This window comes from Sus scrofa, chromosome 15, assembly GCF_054392235.1.
Source record: "Sus scrofa isolate SSC_HxYL_T2T_F1_AM1 chromosome 15, Sscrofa_HxYL_maternal_Yorkshire_Landrace_v2.0, whole genome shotgun sequence".
NCBI classification, from domain to species: Eukaryota; Metazoa; Chordata; class Mammalia; order Artiodactyla; family Suidae; genus Sus; species Sus scrofa.
In genome coordinates this window covers 135,770,063-135,793,345 of record NC_139397.1, presented here as the reverse complement: position 1 = coordinate 135,793,345, position 23,283 = coordinate 135,770,063, and the positions used below count along the sequence as shown (strand labels likewise).

General features: G+C 52.3%; 2 protein-coding genes across 5 annotated transcripts in view; both read right to left on the bottom strand.

Moving 5' to 3' along the window:
• Nucleotides 1-1,519, bottom strand: part of SPEG (striated muscle enriched protein kinase) — a 58,725-nt gene extending 57,206 nt beyond the window's left edge. For 3 of the 4 annotated variants that reach the window (XM_021074879.2, XM_085000511.1, XM_085000512.1), the window contains exon 1: nt 993-1,519. In XM_021074879.2, coding sequence (XP_020930538.2) covers nt 993-1,371 — 379 coding nt within the window. In that variant the 5' untranslated portion in view covers nt 1,372-1,519. The remainder of the gene's footprint in view (nt 1-992) is intronic. The other variant, XM_085000515.1, reaches the window with a different exon arrangement.
• Nucleotides 1,520-9,922: 8,403 nt separating this feature from the next.
• DES (desmin) lies at nt 9,923-16,732 on the bottom strand. Its single transcript, NM_001001535.1, is given in 9 exon segments — nt 9,923-10,748; nt 10,966-11,048; nt 12,544-12,587; nt 13,760-13,980; nt 14,376-14,501; nt 14,668-14,829; nt 14,946-15,041; nt 15,164-15,224; nt 16,111-16,732. Coding segments are annotated over 9 exon segments (1,416 nt in total). The 5' UTR covers nt 16,692-16,732; the 3' UTR covers nt 9,923-10,706.
• Nucleotides 16,733-23,283: the final 6,551 nt, after the last annotated feature.

The window sequence follows — 23,283 nt, the reverse complement described above, 5'->3', positions numbered from 1 at the left end:
ATACCAACTCCACAAACCCTGTCCCTCATCAGCTGGTAGCATCAGACCCCTGCACAGCTTGTACAGGCACCTGCATATGCACACATGGGCATGTACACACGAGCATGCTTGCCTGTAGGTTGTTTTTTTTTTTTTTGCTTTTTAGGGTTGCACCTGCAGCATATGGAAGTTCCCAGGCTACGGGTCGAATTGGAGCTGCAGCTGCCAGCCTACGCCACAGCCACAGCCACACAGGATCCATCCAAGTCATATCTGCAATCTACACCACAGCTCACAGCAATGCCAGATCCTTAACCCATTAAGTGAGGCCAGGGATTGAACCCACGTCCTCATGGAGTTCTTAACCCGCTGAGCCATGATGGGAACTCTCTTGCATTTGAATTCTCAGACACTCACCTCTATACATGCCTGGGGGCACCCACCCCCCATCCTAGCTCTACCCTCTGATGCTCTGCACCCTGTTCATACTTGTCCACTCACTGGCCTCTTGCAACCAGCCCAGTGCTGACCACACCAACCTGCCTTAGCAATGGACTGCAAAGAGTTCTGACCCATCCCCTCAACACGGCAGCCAGACCCTCCTCCTTCAGACATGCAGGCCCCTGTAAGGGGCTCATGTCCAAATTATCTGATGAAATAATTGATGAAATAATTGCTGATGAAAACAGTTTCCCCAGGAGGCCTCTCCCTACAGGGTAATTAGGGGGGTCCCACTATGGAATTCCCAGAGAGGCCTGAAGGGGGCTCAGGCTTTGCTTACAAGAGGCTGACCCTTGACCTCTGACCTTCCCGTGGGGAGCCTCTCTACCTTGACACCCCTTTCTCCCTGCACTTGCCTCTTGATGGGCGCTTCGGGGGTCAGCATAGCTGAGAAGCCAGGGCACCTGGGGAAAAGGCTGGAGGAACAGGTACCTCCCCCAGGGGGCCCAGGGGGCCCTTCTCTACCTCTGAGCTCCCCTCCCCGCCAGGCTCGGCCCCCACCGCCCCATTACCTCCGACCTCCAGCACTGTGAGGACAGCCTCGCAGGAGGCCTGGCCCCGCTCGTTCTGGGCCCTGCAGCTGTACACGCCGGCATCCCGCGCCCCGCAGCTCCGCAGCCACAGGCAGCTGGGCTCGGGGGCCGGCGGGGGCAGGCGCTGCCCATCCCGGAACCAGCTCAGGCTGGGCTGGGGCGTCCCGCTCACCACCACCCGCAGCCGCACGTCGCTGCCCGCAGACACCTTCGCGTCCTTCAGGGGCCGCAGAAAGACCGGCGCCCCGGCCACCGCCCCTCCGCCGGCCCCCACTTTGGCCCTCTTCGGAGGCACCCCGGGGCTGGGGGGTGCCCTCGTGCCCGCGTCCTCGCCTCGCGTGCCCCGGGCTTTCTGCATGGCCTCTGCGAGTTGGGCTGCGGGGGACGCTGGAACTGGACGGCCGCGGGGCACCCGGGGGACGTTGCCCTGGGAGATGAGTCCTGGGGGGCCGGCGCCCTGCCTTCCTGCTGCCCGCCCGCCTTCGGCCTGTGCTACCCAGAAGGTCACCGGGGCGGCCGGCGGTTGCGCCTCGGGGGCTATTTTTAGGCCCCCCGGCTCGGGTTGCGAGGGAGCTGTGCAGGGAGGGGGCAGCCGAGGAGGGGCCTTGGACTCCACTTTGCACCTTCCCCCCGCCTCGAGGAGCCCCCATTGCCCGCCTTGGCTTAAAGGGCTCCCTGAGGACTTGTTCCAAGCCCCCTACCCCGTGGTGTGCCCCGCCCCCCCGCCACCCACTCATGGAGTCGGGTTACCCTTGGGCTCCATCCCATTTCCCTTCCTCCCTCCTCTCAGGCCCCGGATTCCCAGCCCCAGGCGGCTGGGGGGAGAGAAAGAGGAGGTCCTGGATGAGCCGTCTGAGATGGACAGGCAGGCCCAAGTGGAGGTGAACAGAGCCTGGGAAAGAGAGACCCGCAGCCGCCCCCAGGCTCCATGACAGCCCCTGGTGAACAGTAAGACCAGGAGCACTGAGTCCGGTGGATTGGCTCCTGCCCTTACTTGCTGGGTGACAACAAACTGTTCTCAACCTCTAATTCATCATTTGTAAACATGAGTAGTTGAATAGAGTTGCAACAGGCAGAGAAGAGGGAAAGGCTGGTCCAGGCAGAGGGAATGGCAAGACCAAAATCAGAGCAGGATGAAAATAGATGATGTGTGCTGAGAATCAGAGGAGTTTGGAGGCACTGGGCCACCCTGGGGTGAGATGAGTGGAGGTGAGAGATGGGGCCTGACAAGAGGGCTTTGCTTGCTAAGGAGTCTATCCTGATGGCCTCTGAGGGCCATGGCAGGGCGTTAAGCAGGAGGATAATATAGTTAGAGCTGTATTGTAGAAGGATCCGGAGTTCCCACCATGGTGCAGCAGAAACGAATCCAACTAGGAACCATGAGGTTTTGGGTTCGATCCTTGGCCTCGCTCAGTGGGTTAAGGATCTGGCATTGCTGTGAGCTGTGGTGTAGGTTGCAGACATTGCTCAGATCTGATGTTGCTTGCGGCTGTGGCATAGGCTGGCAGCTGTATCTCCAATTGGATCCCTAGCTTGGGAACCTCCATATGTTGTGGGTGCGGCCCTAAAATGCAAAAAAAAAAAAAAAAAAAGCATTAGAAGGATCCCCCTATCAGCCAGTATGGAGGGTGGATTTAAGATGGGGAAGCAGGAGGCCAGTTAGACGTTTGGTTCTCAAAGTATGGCCTCTGCTCCCAGGCTCCGCTCCCTGACATGCAGGTTCAGTGTGGGGCTTTGGGAGGTTTCAGAAATCCTCATACAGTTGCCCAGGGACTGTGATGCATCTAAGGTATACTTGGAGAAACATCAAGATAGGACATTACTGCTTTTAAAAGTCCCAGTGACACTTGTTGTGAAGGAAGAGTTCTGTATCTTGACTCCAGCAGTGGTCATGTGAATTGACACATGTAATACAATTGCACAGAACTAAATGCACACACACAGATGCACAAATGTAAAATCTGAGAAAGGTGGTGGGCTGTATCAATGACTGTTTCCTGGTTGTGATATTGTACTTATGGTTACGTAAGATGTTACCATGGGAGGAAATCAGGCAAATGGTATACAGGATTTCTCTGTATCCCTTCTTATAATTGCATGTGAATCTGCAATTGTCTCAAGATAAAAAGTTAAAAAAAAATTTCAAAAGTCCAGGTGAGAGACCCAGGCCTGACCTTGAGCCCTGAGAGATGAAGCCTGGGAAGGGCAGAGAGGAACCAAAGGGAGATCCAGGAGCCCTTAGGAGATGGAGAAAGGTATTCGCATCCCCCATCGTTGTTCTGAAAGACCCACGTCAAAGTGTGCTTGTGTCTGTGTTTGTGTGAAGACAGAGAAGAAACCATTTAAACATTGTGTTATAGGGACCGAAAGCCTAGAGGAATGAAATTTTTGGCTTTTGTTTACCAACATTGAAGCTTACTCTTTGCGATGTGCAGTTCTCCTGGTTTTGATGAAGGCAGACAATTGTGGATCTTCTACCCCAGGACAATCTTATCACCCTAAAAATTGGCCTGAGCCTCCCCTTTGTAGTCAACCACACCCCCTCCGCCAACCCAGGCAACCTCTGCTGCTGAATTGAAACCTAAAAAGTAAAAATGTAGGGGAAGGGAGTTCCCATTGTGGCACAGCGGAAACGAATCCGACTAGGAACCATGAGGTTGCGGGTTTGATCCCTGGCCTCACTCAGTGGGTTCAGGATCCAGTGTGCCGTGAGCTGTGGTGTAGGTTGCAGACACGACTCGGATCTGGCGTTACTGCAGCTGTGGTATAGGCCGGCAACTGCAGCTCAGATTTGACCCCTGGCTTGAGAACCTCTGTGTGCCACGGGTTTGGCTCTAAAAAGGCAAAAGACAAAAAAAAAGAAAAAAGAAAAAAAATGTGAGAGAAGACATCATAAGCAGATGGAACACCAAGGTCAAAGGATTTGAGACAGTTTTTAAAAACCAATAACCCAAAGCCTCAGAGCACTGTGCATCAGCATTAGTGAGGGATATGGTAGCAGCCTGCAAAGGTTGGCCTGTTAGCTGGTTGGTTGAATAAATCAACTGTGTGATCTTGATCAAGTCACTTAACATCTCAAAGCCTCAGTTTCTTCATCTACAAAACGGGGCTAGCCCAACTCAGGGTTTATTCATTCATTCAACAAACATTCCTGGCACTGTGCTAGCCGCTAGGGATAGAGCAGTGAGCAAAATAGACAAGGATTCCTGCCCCCGTGTTGCTTATATTCAAAGAAGACAAACACATGTAAAGAAATACAGAAATTATCGAGACCATTAGAAGGAGATGGATATTGTGGGGAAATGGAGCCGAGGAAGGGAGATGGGAGTGTGGTGGGGGCATGCATTTTCGAACTGGGTAATAGGAGTTGGCCACACTGGGAGCAATGGAGCCAGCCTTAAAGGGGGGAGGAGGCAAACAGTGCAGAAGTCTGGGCAGAATGGATTCAGGCAGAGATGGGATGTGCTCTGTGGGTTCCAGAAGCTCCAGGAGGCCAGCAGGGCTGGAGGAAGGAGGGGGGAGAGTGGAGGGACATGAGGTCAGACAGGCAGCGGGTCCAGATAACCTGGCATCTTGTAGGCCATGGCTTTTTTATTCCTAGTGAAACGGGAAGTCATCTCAGAGGATTTTGAGCCGAGAAATTACATGATCTGACTTACATTGTTGTGATGGCTTTAAATTATTATATTAAATATTTAAATGAATATTAACTATTTAAAAGGGCCTGGCACAGAGCCTGGGATGTGGCCTGTGCGTCTCCTCTTCAAATGTCCATAATGTCCACTTACTGATGTGTGGGCAGGAGTGCCTGGGCCTGGGTAGGGAGGCCACAGGCCCTTGCAGGTCGCGGGCGCCCTCTCCCGGAGGAGCGTGCACTAGCTGTGACTCCGAAAGCCGTCAGGCCCGGGCCAGGGCCTTCACCCAGGGCAGCTGGCTGCAAGGCGCTCATCTGTCCCTCAGAATGGCCCCACAGTGCCCCGTGGTCTGGCGCCGGGCTGGGTGTGTGCTGCCAGTCTGCCCTGCCTTGCAATCACAAGCCTGTGGTGTCATGGAAAGAAATCTGGGCTCTGGAAGCCAAGGAGCAGGGGGCCTGATCCTCCTCTGCCACGGTTATGCTGTGTGATCTGGGCAGCTCACCCCACCTCTCTGGGCTGTGGGGAGTTTCCTCTGAGTTATAATGAGGCACCAGGTGCCTAGCACATGGTAATAAAAAGCTCAGTAAATGTTCATTGAATCCTTGAATGAGAGGAGACCATCAAACCTCTGGTAAATATTTAATTTAGAGAAAAATAAATAAAAGTGCCCCAGGGAGTGGGAGGGACTGCAAGTTTGGGGTTAGTAGATGCAAAGTCTTGCATTTATTGCAATGAATAGGCAATGAGATTCTGCTGTATAGACCGGAACTATATCTGATCACTTTTGATGGAACATGATGGAGGGTAATGTGGGGGGAAAAAAAAAAAAAAAAAAAAAAATATATATATATATATATATATATATATGCACAACTGGGTCACTTTGTGTACAGCAGAAATTTACAGAACATTGTAAATCAATTATAATAAAAAATTTAAAAATAAAACTGCCCAGGGGGTATTCCTTCAACAAGTATTTAAATATTTGATGGGCACCTTCTAGGACCCAAACCCCCTTCCAGGCACCAGGAATACTGTAGTGAATAAAATGAATGAAACCTTGCCCTTGGGTAGCTGACATTTTAGGTGTTGAAGCAAAGGTCAGTGATGTTTTTATTTGCCTATGTGTCCTGGGCAGGTTGGTGGTCAGAGAGGGAATGAGGGAGGCAGGGAATGGGTGGAAGGCTTTGCCTCCAGGAGCAGAGGGTGACAGGGTAGCCAGAGTGGGGAAGTGCCTGCTGGGCCCTCAGTTCTTGCCTTAGGGACATATTTGCCTCTATGAGTCTTCCTACTCCACCTCCTCAGGTCAGGTATAGCCCAGGGAACTGTATCTGATCACTTGTGATGGAACATGATGGAGGAACTAGTCCCCTTGGTCCAGGGGTCAGCGTTCTCAGTCCTCTTATTTCTTTTTTTTTTTTGCTATTTATTTGGGCCGCTTCTGCGGCATATGGAGGTTCCCAGGCTAGGGGTCGAATCGGAGCCGCAGCCGCCGGCCTACGCCAGAGCCACAGCAACGCGGGATCCGAGCCGCGTCTGCAACCTACACCACAGCTCACGGCAACGCCGGATCGTTAACCCACTGAGCAGGGGCAGGGACCGAACCCACAACCTCATGGTTCCTAGTCGGATTCGTTAACCACTGCGCCACGACGGGAACTCCCCTCTTATTTCTTAGTGTTGAGTCTTGAAGAGGAAGACAACAGAGTGTCCCAAGGAGCAGGCAGAGGTTTGGCCACAGTCTGGTTGTGTGTGTGTGACCACATCAGACTCAGGTCTTTTTTTTTTTTTTTCCTTTTGGAAGTTCCCACAGGCTAGGGCTCAAATCAGAGCTACAACTGAAGGCCACAGCCACAGCCACAGCTACACTGGATCTGAGCTGCATCTGTGACTTACTGCATAGCTTGTGGCCATTCCTGATCCTTAACCCACTGAGCAAAGCCAGAGATCAATGCCACATCCTCATGGACACTATGTAGGGTTCTTAACCTGCTGAGCCACAACGGGAACTCCTTGGTCTTTTTTTGATTTATTTTTGTCTATTGTCTGGAAGTACCACATCCGTCTCCCCTGCCCTAGATTCCCAGGTCGCCATCCAGCTCCCAAAGAGATACACAAAGCAGAGGGTTTATTTATTTTTTATTTTTTATCTTTTTTTTTAGGGCCACACCTGCAGCATATGGAGGTTCCCATGCTAGGGGTCGGATCATAGCTGCAGCTGCCAGCCACAGCCACAGCCACAGCAATGCCAGATCTGAGTCATCTCTGCGAACTGGCATCCTCATGGATATTAGTCAGGTTCATTACCAAGGAGCCATGACAGGAACTCCAAGCGGAGAGTTTAGAACCAGAATTTCTAGCCCCAGGAACGCTCTGCTTTCCCTCGGGCCTTTTCTCTGAGGACAGGTGGGTAGCAGTCACAGGGACAGATGTGACTGTCTGACCTTCAGAAGGCCTTTCTGACCTTCAGAGCCATCTCCATCTTCATCTTCAGAGTTAAGGAGGCAGTGTCTTCCTGGACCCCACAACACTCAAGCAGAACTTGTGGACTGCTCATCAAGGGTTAGGGCCAGGCCGGGGAGGGGATTTCTTGCATCAGGAAGGTCGCTGCTTGGGGGACATTGAGGTCTGAGTGTGAGAGTCTAAGATTCCTATCCCCCTCCTCCTTAGCGACCAGTCTGCACCTAAGCCTATTCGGAGAAGGTGGGCCTTTAAGACCCACTCTGACCTCCGTGTCCCTTTATTCGTTTTTTTTTTCTTTCTCTCTCTCTTTCTCTTTCTTTCCCTTCCCTTTAGGGCTGCACCTGCTGCATATGGATGTTCCTGGGCTAGGGGTTAAATCAGACCTGCAGCTGCCAGCCTACGCCACAGCCTCAGCAACTTGGGATCTGAGCCACATCTATGACCTACATCACAGCTCATGGCAATGCTGGATCCCGAACCCACTGAGCGAGGCCAGGGATTGAACCTGCATCTTCATGGATACTAGTCAGGTTCTTAACCAGCTGAGTCATGTCAGGAACTCCTCTGTGGCCCTTTATTCCTTTTTTTTTTTTTTTTTTTTTGGTCTTTTTGTCTTTTTAGAGCCTCACCTGCAGCATATGGAGGTTCCCAGGCTAGGGGTCCAATGGGAGCTCTAGCCACCGGCCTACCCCACAGCCACAGCGATGCTGGATCCAAGCCATGTCTGTGACCTACACCACAGCTCATGGCAATGCCAGATCCTTAACCACTGAGCGAGGCCAGGGATCGAACCCGTGTCCTCATGGATGCTAGTCGGGTTCGCTAACCGCTGAGCCACAACAGGAACTCCAATGTGCCCCTTTATTCTTTATGGGGTAGATGAGTGCACAGAATTCCCTCAGAGGAAAGAAGAAAGAGCTGGAAGGCTCTGGCAATTACTCACACATACCCAAACCACCTCTTATCCACCAGGGCCCACCTTACCCAGGTGTTTCTCCCATAGAGAGAGGAGCTCAGATCCAGGGCCCCCAACAGGCTCAGGGATAAGAAACCCCTCACCCTTCCCTCCTCCTTTATCTCAGTGTGTGACACAGGAAAAGCTACTTCTAAATTCAGTTGGGGTTCCACCATCCGCTGATTGGGGGTGTTCTGGGGACTGCAGGATTTAGCTCACTGGAGGATTGGAAGGAAAGAACAGATCATGAGTCACCACTGGCAGAGGGTGAGGAGATGGGGTGTAGCCCCAGGTGCTCCCAGGGCAAGGTGAAGAATAAATAGCACGCTGTGTGGGTGGGTGAGGGGTTCTTTCCTGGAGGGAGGGACTGCACAAGCTAGAGGGGGAGGGGAACTCTAGAGTGAGGGCTGTACCCAAGAAGGGGAAGAAAGAGACATCAGAAAGTCTTTCAGAAGCTTCTGGAAAGAACCAGTTAGGAAACGCACACTAGGGACTTTAAAAACTCCATTAGGAGTTCCCTTGCGGCTCAAGGGGTTGGGGATTCGATATTGTCACAGCTGTGGCTCTAGTTTCGGCTGTGGAGTGGGTTCGATCCCTGGCCCTGGCCTGGGGAACTTCTGCATGCTATGGGTGTGGCCAAAAAGAGAAGAAAAAGAAAAAAAAAAAGACTAAGACCCCATTAGATTTATTTCACCTACAGACTCTGAATTTATTGTGTGTCCCACCTCTAAAGGGTAATCCCTTAAATCTGAGGAGTGGCTGGAAGGCTGAGACCTACAAGGATCCAACAAGCTACCTAAATGTCTGATCCACCTGTAATTTATTTTTTGGAAGGAGTGAAAGAGAAACAGCTTTCACTCCTTTCCCCCACCCCCACACCTTGGCTCCCTAATGCCCCCATGCCCTACATGGAATAATTAAGGTTGCCCAACAGAAAACTTTAGCATAAATTGTTAATGTTTCATTCCATCATGTTCTTTTCTTTTTTTCAGTCCTACATTCCTCTCCCATCTTCCCAAATTCTCCCTGAATTTCCCTTTGGTTTTTTTTTTGGGGGGGGCACTTCCTTGGTGTGTGGAAGTTCCAGGGCCAGAAATCAAACCCATGCCACAGTAGCAACCTGAGCCACAGCAGTAACAACGCTGGCTCCTTAACCCTCTGCACCACCAGAGAACTCCCTTTGGCATTTTAATTGAGATTGTAGTACACTGAAATTATAAATTAACATAGGAGGAACTGAGGTCTTTAGAGTATTGAGCCTTTTCCATGAACAAGATAGAGCTTTCTATTTTTCTTAACTTGTTTTTTTGTTTTGTTTTGTTTTGTTGCCATTTCTAGGGCTGCTCCTGCGGCATATGGAGATTCCCAGGCTATGGGTCTAATCAGAGCTATAGCCACTGGCCTTTGCCATAGCCACAGCAACACGGAATCCAAGCCGCATCTGCGACCTACACCACAGTTTACGGGAACGCTGGATCCTTAACCCACTGAGCAAGGCCAGGGATTGAACCCACATCCTTTTGGATACCAGTCGGGGTCATTACCGCTGTGCCACAACGGGAACTCCTTGACTTGTTTTTCCTGGATCAGCCTTTGGGCTTAAAAGATGCGGGTTTAGTGGGAAGAGAGTGTAAGCTTCTCCAGGGAAGGGACTACAGCTCCCCCCACACCCCCCACATATGCTTCACACATGCAGCAAGCCTGGGAGGCTCTGGGAACAGAAAGGGTGACAGGCCCTGGGGGACAGAGTGGCTAGGCAGGAGGGCAGCTCACAGGCCATCTCAAGAAGCGGTGCGACAGGGCCCGACGGGTCCCCAGAGGAGACCTGGCAGTCAAGACAGCAGGGGACAACATGCTAGGCTTGTGCTTATCTTTTTATTGTTTCTGTCCAGAGCCCCTGCAGTGGGGGAGGGGCAGGTCCGGGGAGGTGCGCACCCCTGCCACCTGCCTGAGACCGCTCTCTGCTCTCTCCTCTCCTCTCTCCTCTCCAGCGTCTCGCCCACCCTGTCTCCTTCTGACTCTCCTGCTCCCACATCTGGCACCTTCGGGGATTCCCTCTTGCAGCCCCTGCTTTCTAAGCCCACCCTGGGAAAGTAAGGGACCATGGGTCAATTTCAAGCCCTCCGGTCTCCATGGGAGGTGGTGGCTAGGTCCCCAGTTACCTGCCTGGCTTGCTGAAGACTCTGCCCTTTCTCTCTGACTCAGACTGGGGAAAGGGGGGGCGGGGAGGTCCGCGGGATTTGAACTTGACTCTGCGGGGTCCCTACACCCTGCTCTGGAGCCTTCTCCAAAGCCAGAGGCTAGAGCCTGAGGCCACAGAGGTGGGAGGGGCAGGGTCACTGCTGTGCTCGGCTCCATCCCAGCCCTGCCCAGCACACTCCAAGGGCGGCCAAGGGCCAGGCTCACTCACTTCCAACATCCAGACCTCACACAGTGGGGGGGGGGGGGCTCCTTGTGCCCAGGCGGGAATGGGCCATGTCCCCTATGGGGACCATGACGGGTGGTCAGTGAGCAGGGGTGGGAGGCTGTGAGGGGAGCACTGTGGCTGGGTGTGGTGCCCTGGGATGGAAGAAGGCTGGCTTCAGGAGGCAGTGAGGGTAGGGCTGAGGACGGTCTCTGGTGGCAGAAGGGTCTCTGGCTTTAGAGCACCTCGTGTTGCTGCTGTGTGGCCTCACTGACGACCTGGAGAGGAAGAGAAACACAGTCCGACCTGGTGCTGGCCAAGGAATGGGGCCATGGTCCTGGGCCGCCCCCACCCCAGCACAGCAGGACCCCCTCTGCCCCCAGGCCAGAGCTTGAACCAGCACAGCTGATGGAAGGCACCTAACTGATAGCCCCCGAATGCACCCCCTAGCACCCCCCTCCCCCGCCGGGGAAGGGGACCCGGCATGCGACTCACCTCCCCATCCCGGGTCTCGATGGTCTTGATCATCACTGTCTTCTTGGTATGGACCTCAGAACCCCTTTGCTCAGGGCTTGTTTCTATAACAGGATCCACGTACACACTCAGCCTGATCAAGGCCAGGCCTGGGCTGCTCCCGAGGCTGGGAGTCCGTCCCTGGTCCCACGGGGTGGAGCCCAGAAGACACCCTCACCCTCTAGATGAACCTGTTAGTTACTTTTTCAGCAAGACATCATCACCTGTCCTCGAGGTGGCTCAGCAGACCCCAGCCTGTGCCACAGCCAAGGTAAGATCAGGAGCCAACAGAGGTGCTCCAGGTGTGTGTGTGGGGGGTCCAGGAGGGCAGGGGATCCCCAAGGCCCAGGCTGCCCAGCATTCCCCCCACCCCCCCCCCGACACCTCCTCACTCCCTCCTCACCCTGGGCTGCAGGAGAGCCCTGCATGGATTTGCACACTGACAGTCAGGACCCCAAAGCCAGGAGCAAGACACTCTTTCGGAAGACCTCATGGGACCCAGCCCCCCTAAGACTCCAGATGAGCACCTTGATGTCTTAGTGAAAGAGGAATGGACAGGAATCAGTCACTAATTCATTGTGCTGGTGGCCAGTCACTTGCCCCTCTGAGCCTCGGTTTCCCCACTGTGAAATGGTGACAATGGTACTTGCCCTGTTGTGGTTCAGAACTACTGACTTGAAAAAGCATTAAGTGATTTCACATGCGAGGCTCCCACTTGGTATCTGCATAAACTAACTGGAAAGAGAGGTTTTATAGGAAGGGTCAAATTTAGGTCCTCAGTATTATGAGTTTGGTGTTCACGAATCTCCTTAGCAGGCAACCTGCCTGTGCTGAACACTGTAACTCGGTGGAGCACAGCATGTATTTTTTCCTGATGGAAGCGAACATCGAAAAAAGATTTGATCTAGGAAAGGCGAAGCTGCCAAGGACTCCAACTTGCTTTCGTAATGTATCATTACAGCGTGTTTTTCTGCTCTCTGGGGTTGGAAAGCCACTCCATCTGCATATTACTAATGTCAGGATGGCAGACTGCCCTAGGAGTTCGTTCTTTGAATTGTTTGGCTTTGCTAAGGTTTGGCTTCATTTTTGAAAACATGCGTCCGGTGGCTGGCTCTAGCAAACTGAAGGTGTTCAACAGGCAGCTGGGGAGCAGTGAGGGTGCTTGGCAACTTCCCAAACAGGTAATGGGTGTGGGGGGGCCTCGTAGCCCAGGGCATATGGTTCTAGATGCTCCTGATGCCAGGTCCCCAAGGACACCCCTGGTACCTTGGAGTTGGGGTATATTAGGAAACAGAAACTGTTGGCCACTCAATATTCCCAGAAGGTCCAGAGGACATGGCCAGTATAACACCATGAAATAAAATAAAATAAAATATAAAATAAAAGGCTCCCTCTGCCAGGAGGTGCCTCTACCTAAATTCCCCCACCCATCGAGAGCAGCCCGATTTCTCCCCCTGTCCTTACAGGTCTAGCCTCCCTTCCTGGCTGCCCACGGGCAGTGGCCATGCTGGACTCCTCCCCCACCCCACCCCCAGACTCCATCTGCCAACACTCACTCACCTCGGAAGTTGAGGGCAGAGAAGGTCTGGATAGGGAGGTTGATCCTGAAAGGGGAGAGACGAAGCCCCCAATGGATTAGGACCCTCCATCTCTCTCTGTGACCACCCCTCAAAGCTTGCCCTGGTCCACTGTCAACACCATCCTCAGCTGTCCCAGTCCCATCGACTTCAGCGCTGCTTGGGGCACGGGGCCAAAGGCCAGCTTTAGCTGTCCCAGGAACTGTCCCTTCTGGAAGGATCACCCTTTCCATCACTGACCTGCTGGCATGACACCAGGACCCCCAACCCCACTGGACCTTCCATTGCACCAGGATTTCCTTCTTGCTCTTAAAACTGTAGAATGTATCAGCAGCAGCTGTGGACCCATCCTCAGCCAGGCTGGGAGCCTCTGGCCCGCTCACTTGAGGGCAAGTTCCAGGAGCTACCACCCCGGCCCCGCTATGTACGCTTGGTGCTGGGAAAGTGCAATGCAACTTCAGCTCCCATAAGGGATCTTTATGTACAGATGCTATTCTATGACCCCTGAAATCTTTCTCTGTGTAAACTGGTATCTAAATATATCTGCCGATTTTTTTAATATCAGATTTTACCACTTTTCTATCAATGGCCATCATTTTATTGAGTAATTGACCTGTTTTGAATTGATGTTGACATAGCGAAATGCAAGCCAGTGAGTCTTGATCAATGTCTCTATCATGTAACCAGCAGCCTAAGTCAAGACCTAAGACATTTCCACCAACCAAGAAGGTTCCCTGGTGTCCCCGTCCAGCTGTATGTTGTTTTCTGTGTCTAGAGGTGATCTGTTCAGAGCATGAATCTCTGCACCATCTCTCTTAGCCTATCACGTCCGGGTCCGAGCCCTTCTGTCTCTGTTTGTCTCTATCTGCCCCCTTCCTCTCCTTCCTCCTCATTCTCTCTGCTCCCATCTCTCTCTTGACTGGCAGTAATGTTTTACGACTGGTTGCTGAATATGGTTTTATGCCGGTTTTGAAGGTGGATGTGGGAATACTTACATATCTCTTTTTATTAAAGCTATTAATTAAATCATTTTTTTACCCAGGTGGCCTTGGGTTAATTCTCTGCAATTAGTGGAGGGGTGGCCTCTTGTATAATATTGTTTCCAGATCTTGTGGAGGTGATCCTGAGCCTCCCGGGGCAGGAAAGGGCCCCCAGCACGCCCCCAGGATCCCACGGTCAGGCCCTGCCTTGCCCCTCACCGGCTCTCCTCGCCCTCCAGCAGCTTCCGGTAGGTGGCAATCTCCACATCCAGGGCCATCTTGACATTGAGCAGGTCCTGGTACTCGCGCAGGTGGCGGGCCATCTCATCCTTGAGGTGTCGGATCTCCTCCTCCAGGCGTGCGATGTTGTCCTGGTAGCCGCTGGCCTCACTAGCAAAGCGGTCCTCCAGCTCCCGCATCTGCCTCATCAGGGAATCGTTCTGCAGGGGAGGGGTGCCCAGGGTCAAGGACAGGCTGTGGTTGTGGCCAGAGGGGACAACCACTCGGGCCCAGGATGGGGAAATTTCCAGCTTGGGGCTGGGAGGCAACCCCAGATGGTGGCCACATCTAGGGCTTGTCACTCTTCTGAGCCAGGGAACTCTGAACGCAAAAGAAGACTTATGTAGAAACTCAGAGAACAGAACTGATAAAAAGGAGCACGGCTGTTCACACCCCCCCTCTCCTGGCCACGCAGGAGCCCCTCCAGACATCCACCTGTCTGTTTTCACCCCTGTGACAGATCTGAGGAGAGAGAGGCCCAGAGAGGGGATGTGATGGGCCTGAGGTCACAAAGTGAGGGTGCGGGCTGGGCCAGGTGAGGTGGCCAAGGACTCACAGTGCCCTTGAGGGCATCGATCTCGCAGGTGTAGGACTGGATCTGATGGCGATACTCCATCATCTCCTGCTTGGCCTGGCGCAGTGCATCATTGTTCTTATTGGCTGCCTGGGTCAGGTCGGACACCTAAGGGCAGAGAGAGGGGTCCTGAGATGACAGGGAGGATGCAGGACACAGGTAGGGGTGAGCAAGGGAACATAGACACCCCAGGCTCACCCTCCTACCCATAGATGGAGCCACAGGAAGCACCTCCAAACTGGGATGGAGGGGCACGGAGGGGCCAGAGTCCCACCTTTGACTTGTACCACTCTTCGGCTTCCGAGATGTTCTTAGCCGCGATGGTCTCGTACTGAGCCCGGATGTCCCTGAGGGCGGCGGTGAGGTCTGGCTTGGACATGTCCATCTCCACCTGGACCTGTTGTTCCTGAAGCTGGGCCTGCAGTTCTCGGATCTCCTGCAGGGTACGGCCGGGCTTCAGTCCCCGGTCAAGCCCCAAACGTACCCTCACACCCCGATTCTCAGAGCCCAGCACCGGTCCCATCATTTCCACCTGCTTTCACCAGGGCGTACCTCTTCGTGTACTTTCTTAAGGAACGCGATTTCCTCGTTGAGAGATTCGATCCTGCGCTCCAGGTCAATTCGAGCTAGAGTGGCTGCATCCACATCCTGGAAGGGGTCAGGTGGGAGGGACAGGGTCACTGATCAGCCTGGCAAGGCAGAGGGAGACTAGAGCCCATGCAGCAGGGGACAGAAGGAGCAAGGCTTCTGGGGGACCAAAGAGGACTCACCGCTCGGAAGGCAGCCAAATTGTTCTCGGCTTCTTCTTTCAGCTGAATTTCCTCTTGCAGCCTGGCCGAGACAGACAGAAGGACAGACGGTAGGGACAAAAGTGGCAATGAAGAAGACTGTCTGGGGGCTGCCCAGGGAATGGGCTTAGCATGGAGGAGGCATGGCTGCTGGGTAGAGGCAAGAGGCCCTGCCCACACAGGGAGGGGACAGGAAGTGGCCCAATCGCTGCCCTGGAGCCACACCCTGGAAGCCTCTGTCCCCACCAGACTGTGACCTCCCTGGGATTAAGAACTGTGTCTATTTTATCCACCTCTGTGTTCCCAGGCCCCAGCCCCAGCCTGACCCATGTAGGTGCTCACTTAACATTTGTGACCTGGGTGGAAGGACAGGGACTCTGTTCTCTTGGGCCACCAAAAGCAGGACCCATGAGTCCTTGCTCTATACTTGCTGCCTTTATGTACTGGGAGCCTGGTGGAGCCCACCATCTAGTCCTCCCAAGCTTGCTGAGAGCTGCACCCCCCAGGCACTCTCCCCCTTCCTCTAGCTTGTCCGGTCCCCCTGTACAGCTTCAGCCAGGCCCAGGGGCCAAGATCCCCTCTCCACCCCCAGCCCCAGGGCCTCATCACAGATGGGCTGAGAGTCTCTCTCCGACTGCACTTGGGCCTCCTCTCTCCACCTACATACCTGACTCCCAGCAACATCACCCCAGCATCTTAAGATGCTTTTTAAAAGGCACCTGGTCCTCCCAGGTCTCGCCTTTCCTCCTCATGATGTCTGCAAGAAGATTCCTCCTCTGCAGACTGCGAGCAAAGGGAAAGGCCAGGCGTCCCTCCCCTTCGGGGAACACAGCAACAACCCTCCTCACCCTGGGTGCTGACAACTGGATCCAGTCCTAGGCCTAGCCTCCCACGCCCCAGCCCATGGAGAGGGGGTTTCGGGTCCTCACTTGGCCTTGAGCCGCTGCAGGTCGTCCAGCAGGTTGTCCCGCTCGACGTCGACGCGGGCGCGCTGGTTGGTGAGCACCTCCACCTGGCGCCGCAGCTCGCGCAGCTCCTCCTCGTAGATCTCGGCCACCCGGGTCGGCTCGCGGCCCTTGAGCCGGTTCACCTCGGCGGCGAGCGCCGCGTTCTGCTGCTCCAGGAAGCGCACCTTCTCGATGTAGTTGGCAAAGCGATCATTGAGCTCCTGCAGCTCCACTTTCTCGTTGGTGCGCGTGGTCAGGAACTCCTGGTTGACGGCGTCTGCCAGCGAGAAGTCCAGCAGCTCGCCTGCGCCGTAGGATGAGGAGGGCACGCGGGTGGCCCCCAGCCGGCTGGCCCGCAGCGGCCCCAGGCCCCCGGCCCCGCCCGACGTGCGCGACACCTGGTACACTCGGGAGGTCACCGAGCTCGAGGAGCCCTTGGTGCCGAAGCCCGCGCGCGGGAACACGGGCGAGCTCAGCGGCGAGCCGAGCGGGAAGCTCGGGGCCCCGCCGAAGGTGCGGCGGTAAGAGGACACGCGCTGGCTGGACGAGTAGGCCTGGCTCATGGTGGCGGCGCGGGCTTGGCTGGGCGGCGCGGAGGAGGAGGCGGCGGCGGCGGCGGCCGGCCGGCTGGAGAGTAGATGCGGCGAGGGGAGACAGGGCCCCCAGCCGACGGCACTATTTGTATCCCTCCTGACATCAGCCCCCGCCGCCCCTCCCCTGACAGCTGCAGGATCCCGCTGTCCTGCCAGGAAAGGGCGGCCTCTGGCGTGGGGGCGGGGAGGCCAGCTCCCCCGCAAGAGGCCTGTGCCCCCTCGGCCGGCGGGTAGGGGGGCCCCTGAAGGGTGTGGGAGAGAACGATGGACCTAGAAGGGCAGAAGATGGGCAGGCCAGCCAAGCGCTTGGCCAGGGCTCAAGCACGTCTGGCACCCCAAGGGGGGCCCCCTCTCAGCCTTTGGGGTGCCGGCTTCCTCCTGGGGGTGATCGGGGAGAGGCTAATGTTTACTTACAGGGACTCGTTTTTGCTCCCAGGAGAGATTTTGGGTCATGTCGAGCAAGGCCTGTTTCTAAAGAAAGGCTCCAAATCACCCGTTTTTTCTCAAGATTCTCTGAATGTGGCAAGCACTTAGGAGGGCTCAGGCAAAGACCAGGAGTCCAGAAGCCAGGCTGAGAGGAGGAGGGTCTCTGGACAGGTGGAAAGGCTGGGAGGGCTTCCCTGGGGACAAGGAGCAATGGGAGCCAGACCTGCCTGCTGGGTTATGTCTGCTAGTACTGGGGTGCCAGCTTCCTTCCAGCCTCAGTTTCCCTCTGGGCTTGGGCCTCAAGCTTATAAACAACAGTGATTTCCAGAAAGGGGCTAGAAGGCTCTCAGTTTCCAATGATGACAATTATAACTGTATACTCTCACCCCCATGCCACTAACTTTGCCTGGCTTCCTCCCCCTCGAGCCCACCTCCCGCCTCTGATTCATGCCCCTCCTCACACCACCCACACCCGCACCCACCGAGGGGTTTGTGTTTTGTCAGGAGCCTCATGTCAACCCAGCCATCTCCCTGGCAGCAACAGCTGCCAACCCGAAATACCAGAGCTGGTATTTATAGAGGAGAATGCATCAGGCCGGGAAAAAAAGCACACCGGAGAGGCGCTCTGGGGGTGGGGGCCGGGTACCTGAGTGTCAGATGGTGGAGGAAGGCTGAGGTGATGAGCCCCAGTTGCTTTGCACCCCCATAATGCTCCAAGCCCCCAGCAGCAATGGAGCCCCAGAAGGGCTGACCAGTCTTCCACAGGCTCCTTAGGACAAGGCGCTGGCTGACCCTAAGGACATTCCCACTTCTCCACGAATCCTGGCTGTCTCTGGACACCTCCACCTGGCACTCTGCAGGCCTCTCTTGGGCCTGACCCTTTTGGAATACAAAGCTTGGAAATTGAGGGCTGCTCTTGCACGCTAGCTCTGCCATCACCAGCAGACATACTACAAGCAGGCAAGTCCTCCTCTTCTGTGTCCTCGACTATAAAGTGGGACTGGTCAGCCAGGTCATGTCTCCCCAAGAGGGGCTTGGTGAGGCTCAGGTAACAATATGCAAATAATAATTCCTTCCCACTGTGGGCCACTGGGCTGAGCACTCCCCACCCATGAGCCCCAGTTCTCCCACAACCCTTTGAGGTGGGAACTGGTTCCATGCTCCCCTTTGTTCGCTCAGGAAGCTGAGGCAGTCCGACTCCAGAGCCTGTGCTTTGCCCCCAGGGTGGGTGTGAAGGTGCCAGGTGAATTGCAAAGGGCTTTGTCAAAGCTGCTGTCTTTGCAAAACCCTTTCACATTCAGTTTCTAATTTTTATCCAAGAGACAAGCTTATGAGGTGGGTGGGGAGTTCCAGATATTCTTATCCAGGCTTCGAGTCAGTGCAAGCTGTTGTGTTCTGGTTATTTTAGTGTCTCGCCTCCCAAACTAGATGGTAGGCTCCTGGAGAATTTGGGGGACCATGTGGATCCTTAGCACATCCCAGGCAGCCCTGTCCTTGTTTTAGTTCAATGTAGCCTGCAAGCTTCCTTTCTCACCCCCTTCTTTTGTTAACAAATGCTACACACACACACACACACATACACACCCACGAGTGGACAGGTGACTCAGCTCGCGCAGCCAGTCTTATAACTGCATCCCTGTGACTGCAGTGATTGGCTCAAGGAGTGGGCCTGGACCTGAGCAGGGCCAATCAGAGACCTACCCTGGAATTTATAGATGGAACTGGGATTACTAAACTGGAGCCTGTGGCAACCATGTTTCCTGCCCGCTAGGGAGGTCTTTCAGGTGGAGGAAGAGAGGTCGGTATACCGGGGGAAGCAGAGACACCCACAGAGGAGGAGAATGACGGGCCGGAAGTTCTAAATCCCATCCCCGGGGCCTTGGTTCTACAGCTCTTCTCTCAATTTTGTGAGCTCCCCCAGTGTCCTTCCTGGCTTGGGGGCCAATAAAGTTTTCTTTCTTTTTCTTCCTTCCTTTTTTTTTTTTTTTTTTTTTAACTTAAACACTTGGTATTGGCTACTGTCACTTATAACCAAAACAATCCTGACTAATCTACTGTAGGAGACTGTGCACCCATTTCCACAACACGAGAGAGGACAGAACATTTTGGGGACACTTCTCTGTGAAAAGTCCCCAGAAAATTATCCAGGACCAGCCTGAGATCTCAGTTCCTTGGTGAAATGAGGCAGAAAACAAATAAATAATTTATACCATCTATTCTCTAGTCAAAATCAACATCTACCAGACCTGGCTCTGAACCACTTGGAGCTGTTTCCAAATTTTGGTTCCACCCCTGAGGATTTGCTACCATGGAGGGCAGCAAAACAACACTCTGAGGCTTGGAAAGCAGGTGACAGAGGAGCATTCCAAAGCATGTTTTAAGCAGGCAACACCACTGGAGTAAGAGTTTAGACTTCCCTGGGGACTACTGAGAACTGGACATGCTAAAAATAATAATAATGTATCTGGATAGGTATTATACTTGGCACAAAATTTCAGAGGTCCCACTCTGTGGGTTGCCTTTTCATTCTGTTGATAGTATCCTTAGATGCACAAAAGGTTTTAATTTTGATGAACTCCCGTTTACCTATGTATTCTTTCATTGCCTGTGCTTTCGGTGACATATCCAAGAAATCATTGCCAAATCCAGTGTGAAGAATGTTATCCCCTGTGTTCTCTTCTAAGAATTTTTCAGTTTTATGTCTTTGATCCATTATGAGTTAATTTTCATATGTGGTATAAGGTCAGCATCCAACTTCATTCTTTTACGTATGAATATTTAGTTTTCCCAGAACTATTTGCTGAAGGCTGTCCTTTCCAGTTTGTCGAAAACCATTTATACATATAAATGAAAATTTATTTGTGGGCTGTCTATTCTATTCCATCTACATATGTATCTGTCTTCATGCCAATACCACACTGTTTTGATTACTGTAGCTTTGTAGTAAGTTTCGAGGCCCTCCAACTTTGTTCTTTTTCAAGATGATTTGGCTATGCAGGGTCCCTTGAGATTCCATATGAATTTTAGATAGAATGAATTTTTCTATATCTTAGAAAAATTGTTGGGATTTTGATAGGCACTGCATTGAACCTACAGATCACTTCAGGAAGTATTGACAGCTTAACAATATCAAGTCTTCCAATCAATGAACACTGGATGTCTTTCAATTTGAGTCTAATTTATTTCAGCAATATTTTGTAGTTTTCAATGTATAAATCATGTCTCCTTGGTTATTGTTTATTCCTAAGTATCTTACTCTTTTTTTTTTGTTTGTTTGTTTTGCCTTATCTGGGGCCACTCCCACGGAATATGGAGGTTCCGAGGCTAGGGGTCTAACCGGAGCTATAGCCGCCAGCCTACGCCAGAGCCACAGCAATGAGGGATCCGAGCTGCATCTGCAACCTACACCACAACTCACGGCAACGCCGGATCCTTAACCCACTGAGCAAGGCCAGGGATCAAACCTGCAACCTCATGGTTCCTAGTCTGATTCGTTAACCACTGAGCCACAATGGGAACTCCCTAAGTATCTTACTCTTGTAGATGCTCTTGTAAGTGAAGTGGATTGTGAGGGCTTTTCTCTTTTTTCTGTTACTGCAGTATCTTACACTGATTGATTTTCATATGTTGAACTATCCTTGCATTCCAGGAATAAATCCCACATCATCATGTGTATAATCCTTTTAATATGCTGTTGAATTTGGTTTACTAGTATTTTGTTGAGAATTTTAATATTAATATTTATAAGGACTATAGATCTGTAATTTTCTTGTATATCTTCGGCTTTGATATCAGGCTAATGCTGGGCTTGTAGAAATATTTAAGAAATATTCCTTCCTTTTCAAATTTTAAGAAGAATTTGAGAAGGGTTGGTGTTAATTCTGAAATGTTTGGTAGATTCACCAACAAAGCTATCTTGTCCTCTTGTCCTGCTCTCTTCTTCATTGGGAGGTTCCGAGTCATTCTTTTTTTTTTTTTGCTTTTCAGGGCCACACCCATGGCATATGGAGGTTCCCAGGCTAGGGGTCTAATCGGAGCTATAGCCTCCAGCCTATGCCAGAGCCATAGCAACTTGGGATCCAAGCCTACACCACAGCTCACGCAATGCCGGATTCTTAACCCATTGAGCAAGGCCGGGGATCAAACCAGCAACCTCATGGTTCCTAGTCAGATTCATTAACCACTGAGCCACGGTGGGAACTCCTTTTTTTTTTTTTTCTTTTTTTTTTTGCTATGAGTCATTCTTCTTAATATCCTCATTTATATTTCACTGTGTGGATTTACCATAGTTTATTTGGCCAATTTATTTATTTATTTATTTTATTTTTATTTTTATTTTTGTCTTCTTAGCTATTTCTTGGGCCGCTCCCACGGCATATGGAGATTCCCAGGCTAGGGTCGAATCAGAGCTGTAGCCGCCGGCCTACACCAGAGCCACAGCAACTCGGGATCCGAGCCACTTCAGCAACCTACACCACAGCTCACAGCAACGCCGGATGGCTAACCCACTGAGCAAGGGGAGGGACCGAACCCGAAACCTTATGGTTCCTAGTCGGATTCGTTAACCACTGCGCCACGACGGGAACTCCCAATTTTTAATTTATAGGCATTTGTATTTTACTATAGCAAATGATGTTGCTATGAACATCCTTGGGACAAGCTTTTGAATATATAAATTTTAGTATAGTGGTTTTTTTTTTTTTTGAAATAACAGTCACGTTGTTTTATGGCCACACTTCTCACTTGAGCTAATTGCCCTTGGAAATGGGAAAGTCTACCAAGACAGACTATTTAATTCAGTGTTTGTCAGAAAAGGGGGACAATTTATAAATTTGTATATGTGGTATGGCCCCTTGTACAGTGGGTGTTATCAATACATTTTGTTGAATCAATTAAAGAAGACAGCCAGTCTCGATGTTTGCTTGAGATCTTCCCAGAATTCTTTGACCTTGGAGAATCTTGGAAACTCCAGGTTGGAGGTAACTTCCTAGGTCACAAGGTCAACCAGTCCCATGCCCCCACATCTCAGTTAAGGCTTAAATATATCATAGTGTGACTCCAGCAAGCACTGCTCCAGTTTGCATCCCTCTGCTGCCTGGGAAATGAGTGTCTCCAGGCAGCCCATTCCATGCCACAAAGAGTCCATCATCACATGTCTGTCATGGGACAGCAGACAGCTCTGCTGTTAGAAAACATTTCCTGGAGTTCCCGTCGTGGCGCAGTGGTTAACGAACCCGACTAGGAACCATGAGGTTGCGGGTTCGGTCCCTGCCCTTGCTCAGTGGGTTAACGATCCGGCGTTGCCGTGAGCTGTAGTGTAGGTTGCAGACACGGCTCGGATCCCGCGTTGCTGTGGCTCTGGCATAGGCTGGTGGCTACAGCTCCGATTCAACCCCTAGCCTGGGAACCTCCATATGCTGCAGGAGCGGCCCAAAGAAATAGCAAAAAATTAAAAAAATAAATAAATAAAATAAATCAATGCCTTAAAAAAAAAAAAAAGAAAACATTTCCCTATATTTGAACCCAGGAGATGTCTCTGCTATGACTCTTATTCTGCCCTAGGAGCCAAACAGAGCAAGAAGAAACACTTTCCACAGATCTACTCTTCAAATATTTGGGGGTTAGGACTCATATCTTTTGGAGACTCTGCCTGTTTCACCATTTTCAATTTCTCCCCCTTCCCTGAACTAATGAACCAGCCAAACCCAAACTCATCATAGCCTCCAGGGTCCCACAGAACTGGGGCCCTGCCCACCCTGCCAACCTCAGTTCACACGCTTCTCTTTTGGGCTCACCTTGCTTCAGCTACACAGCCTCTTTTCTGTTGGGCAACACTGCCAAGCTCTTCCCTGCCTTCTCTTCAGCTCCGTGACTAGAGGGCTTATGGATGCTCGGGCAGATCCCTGACCCTCACCGAGGTCTCCCTGGTAGATAAAGTCCCTGACTACTCATAGAATCTCCCAGATCCCCCAGGTGGCATGGATGGCAGCAGGGCAGCTGGAGTGGGGACCCAGACTTGGCTGGCCCATGGCATCTGAATTGAGGGAAAAACGGAAAGAGGTCAAAAAGGGAGAGAACCAGAGGTGACTTTTCCACCTCGCCCTGTCTGGAAGCATCTCACCCACCCCTGGTCCAC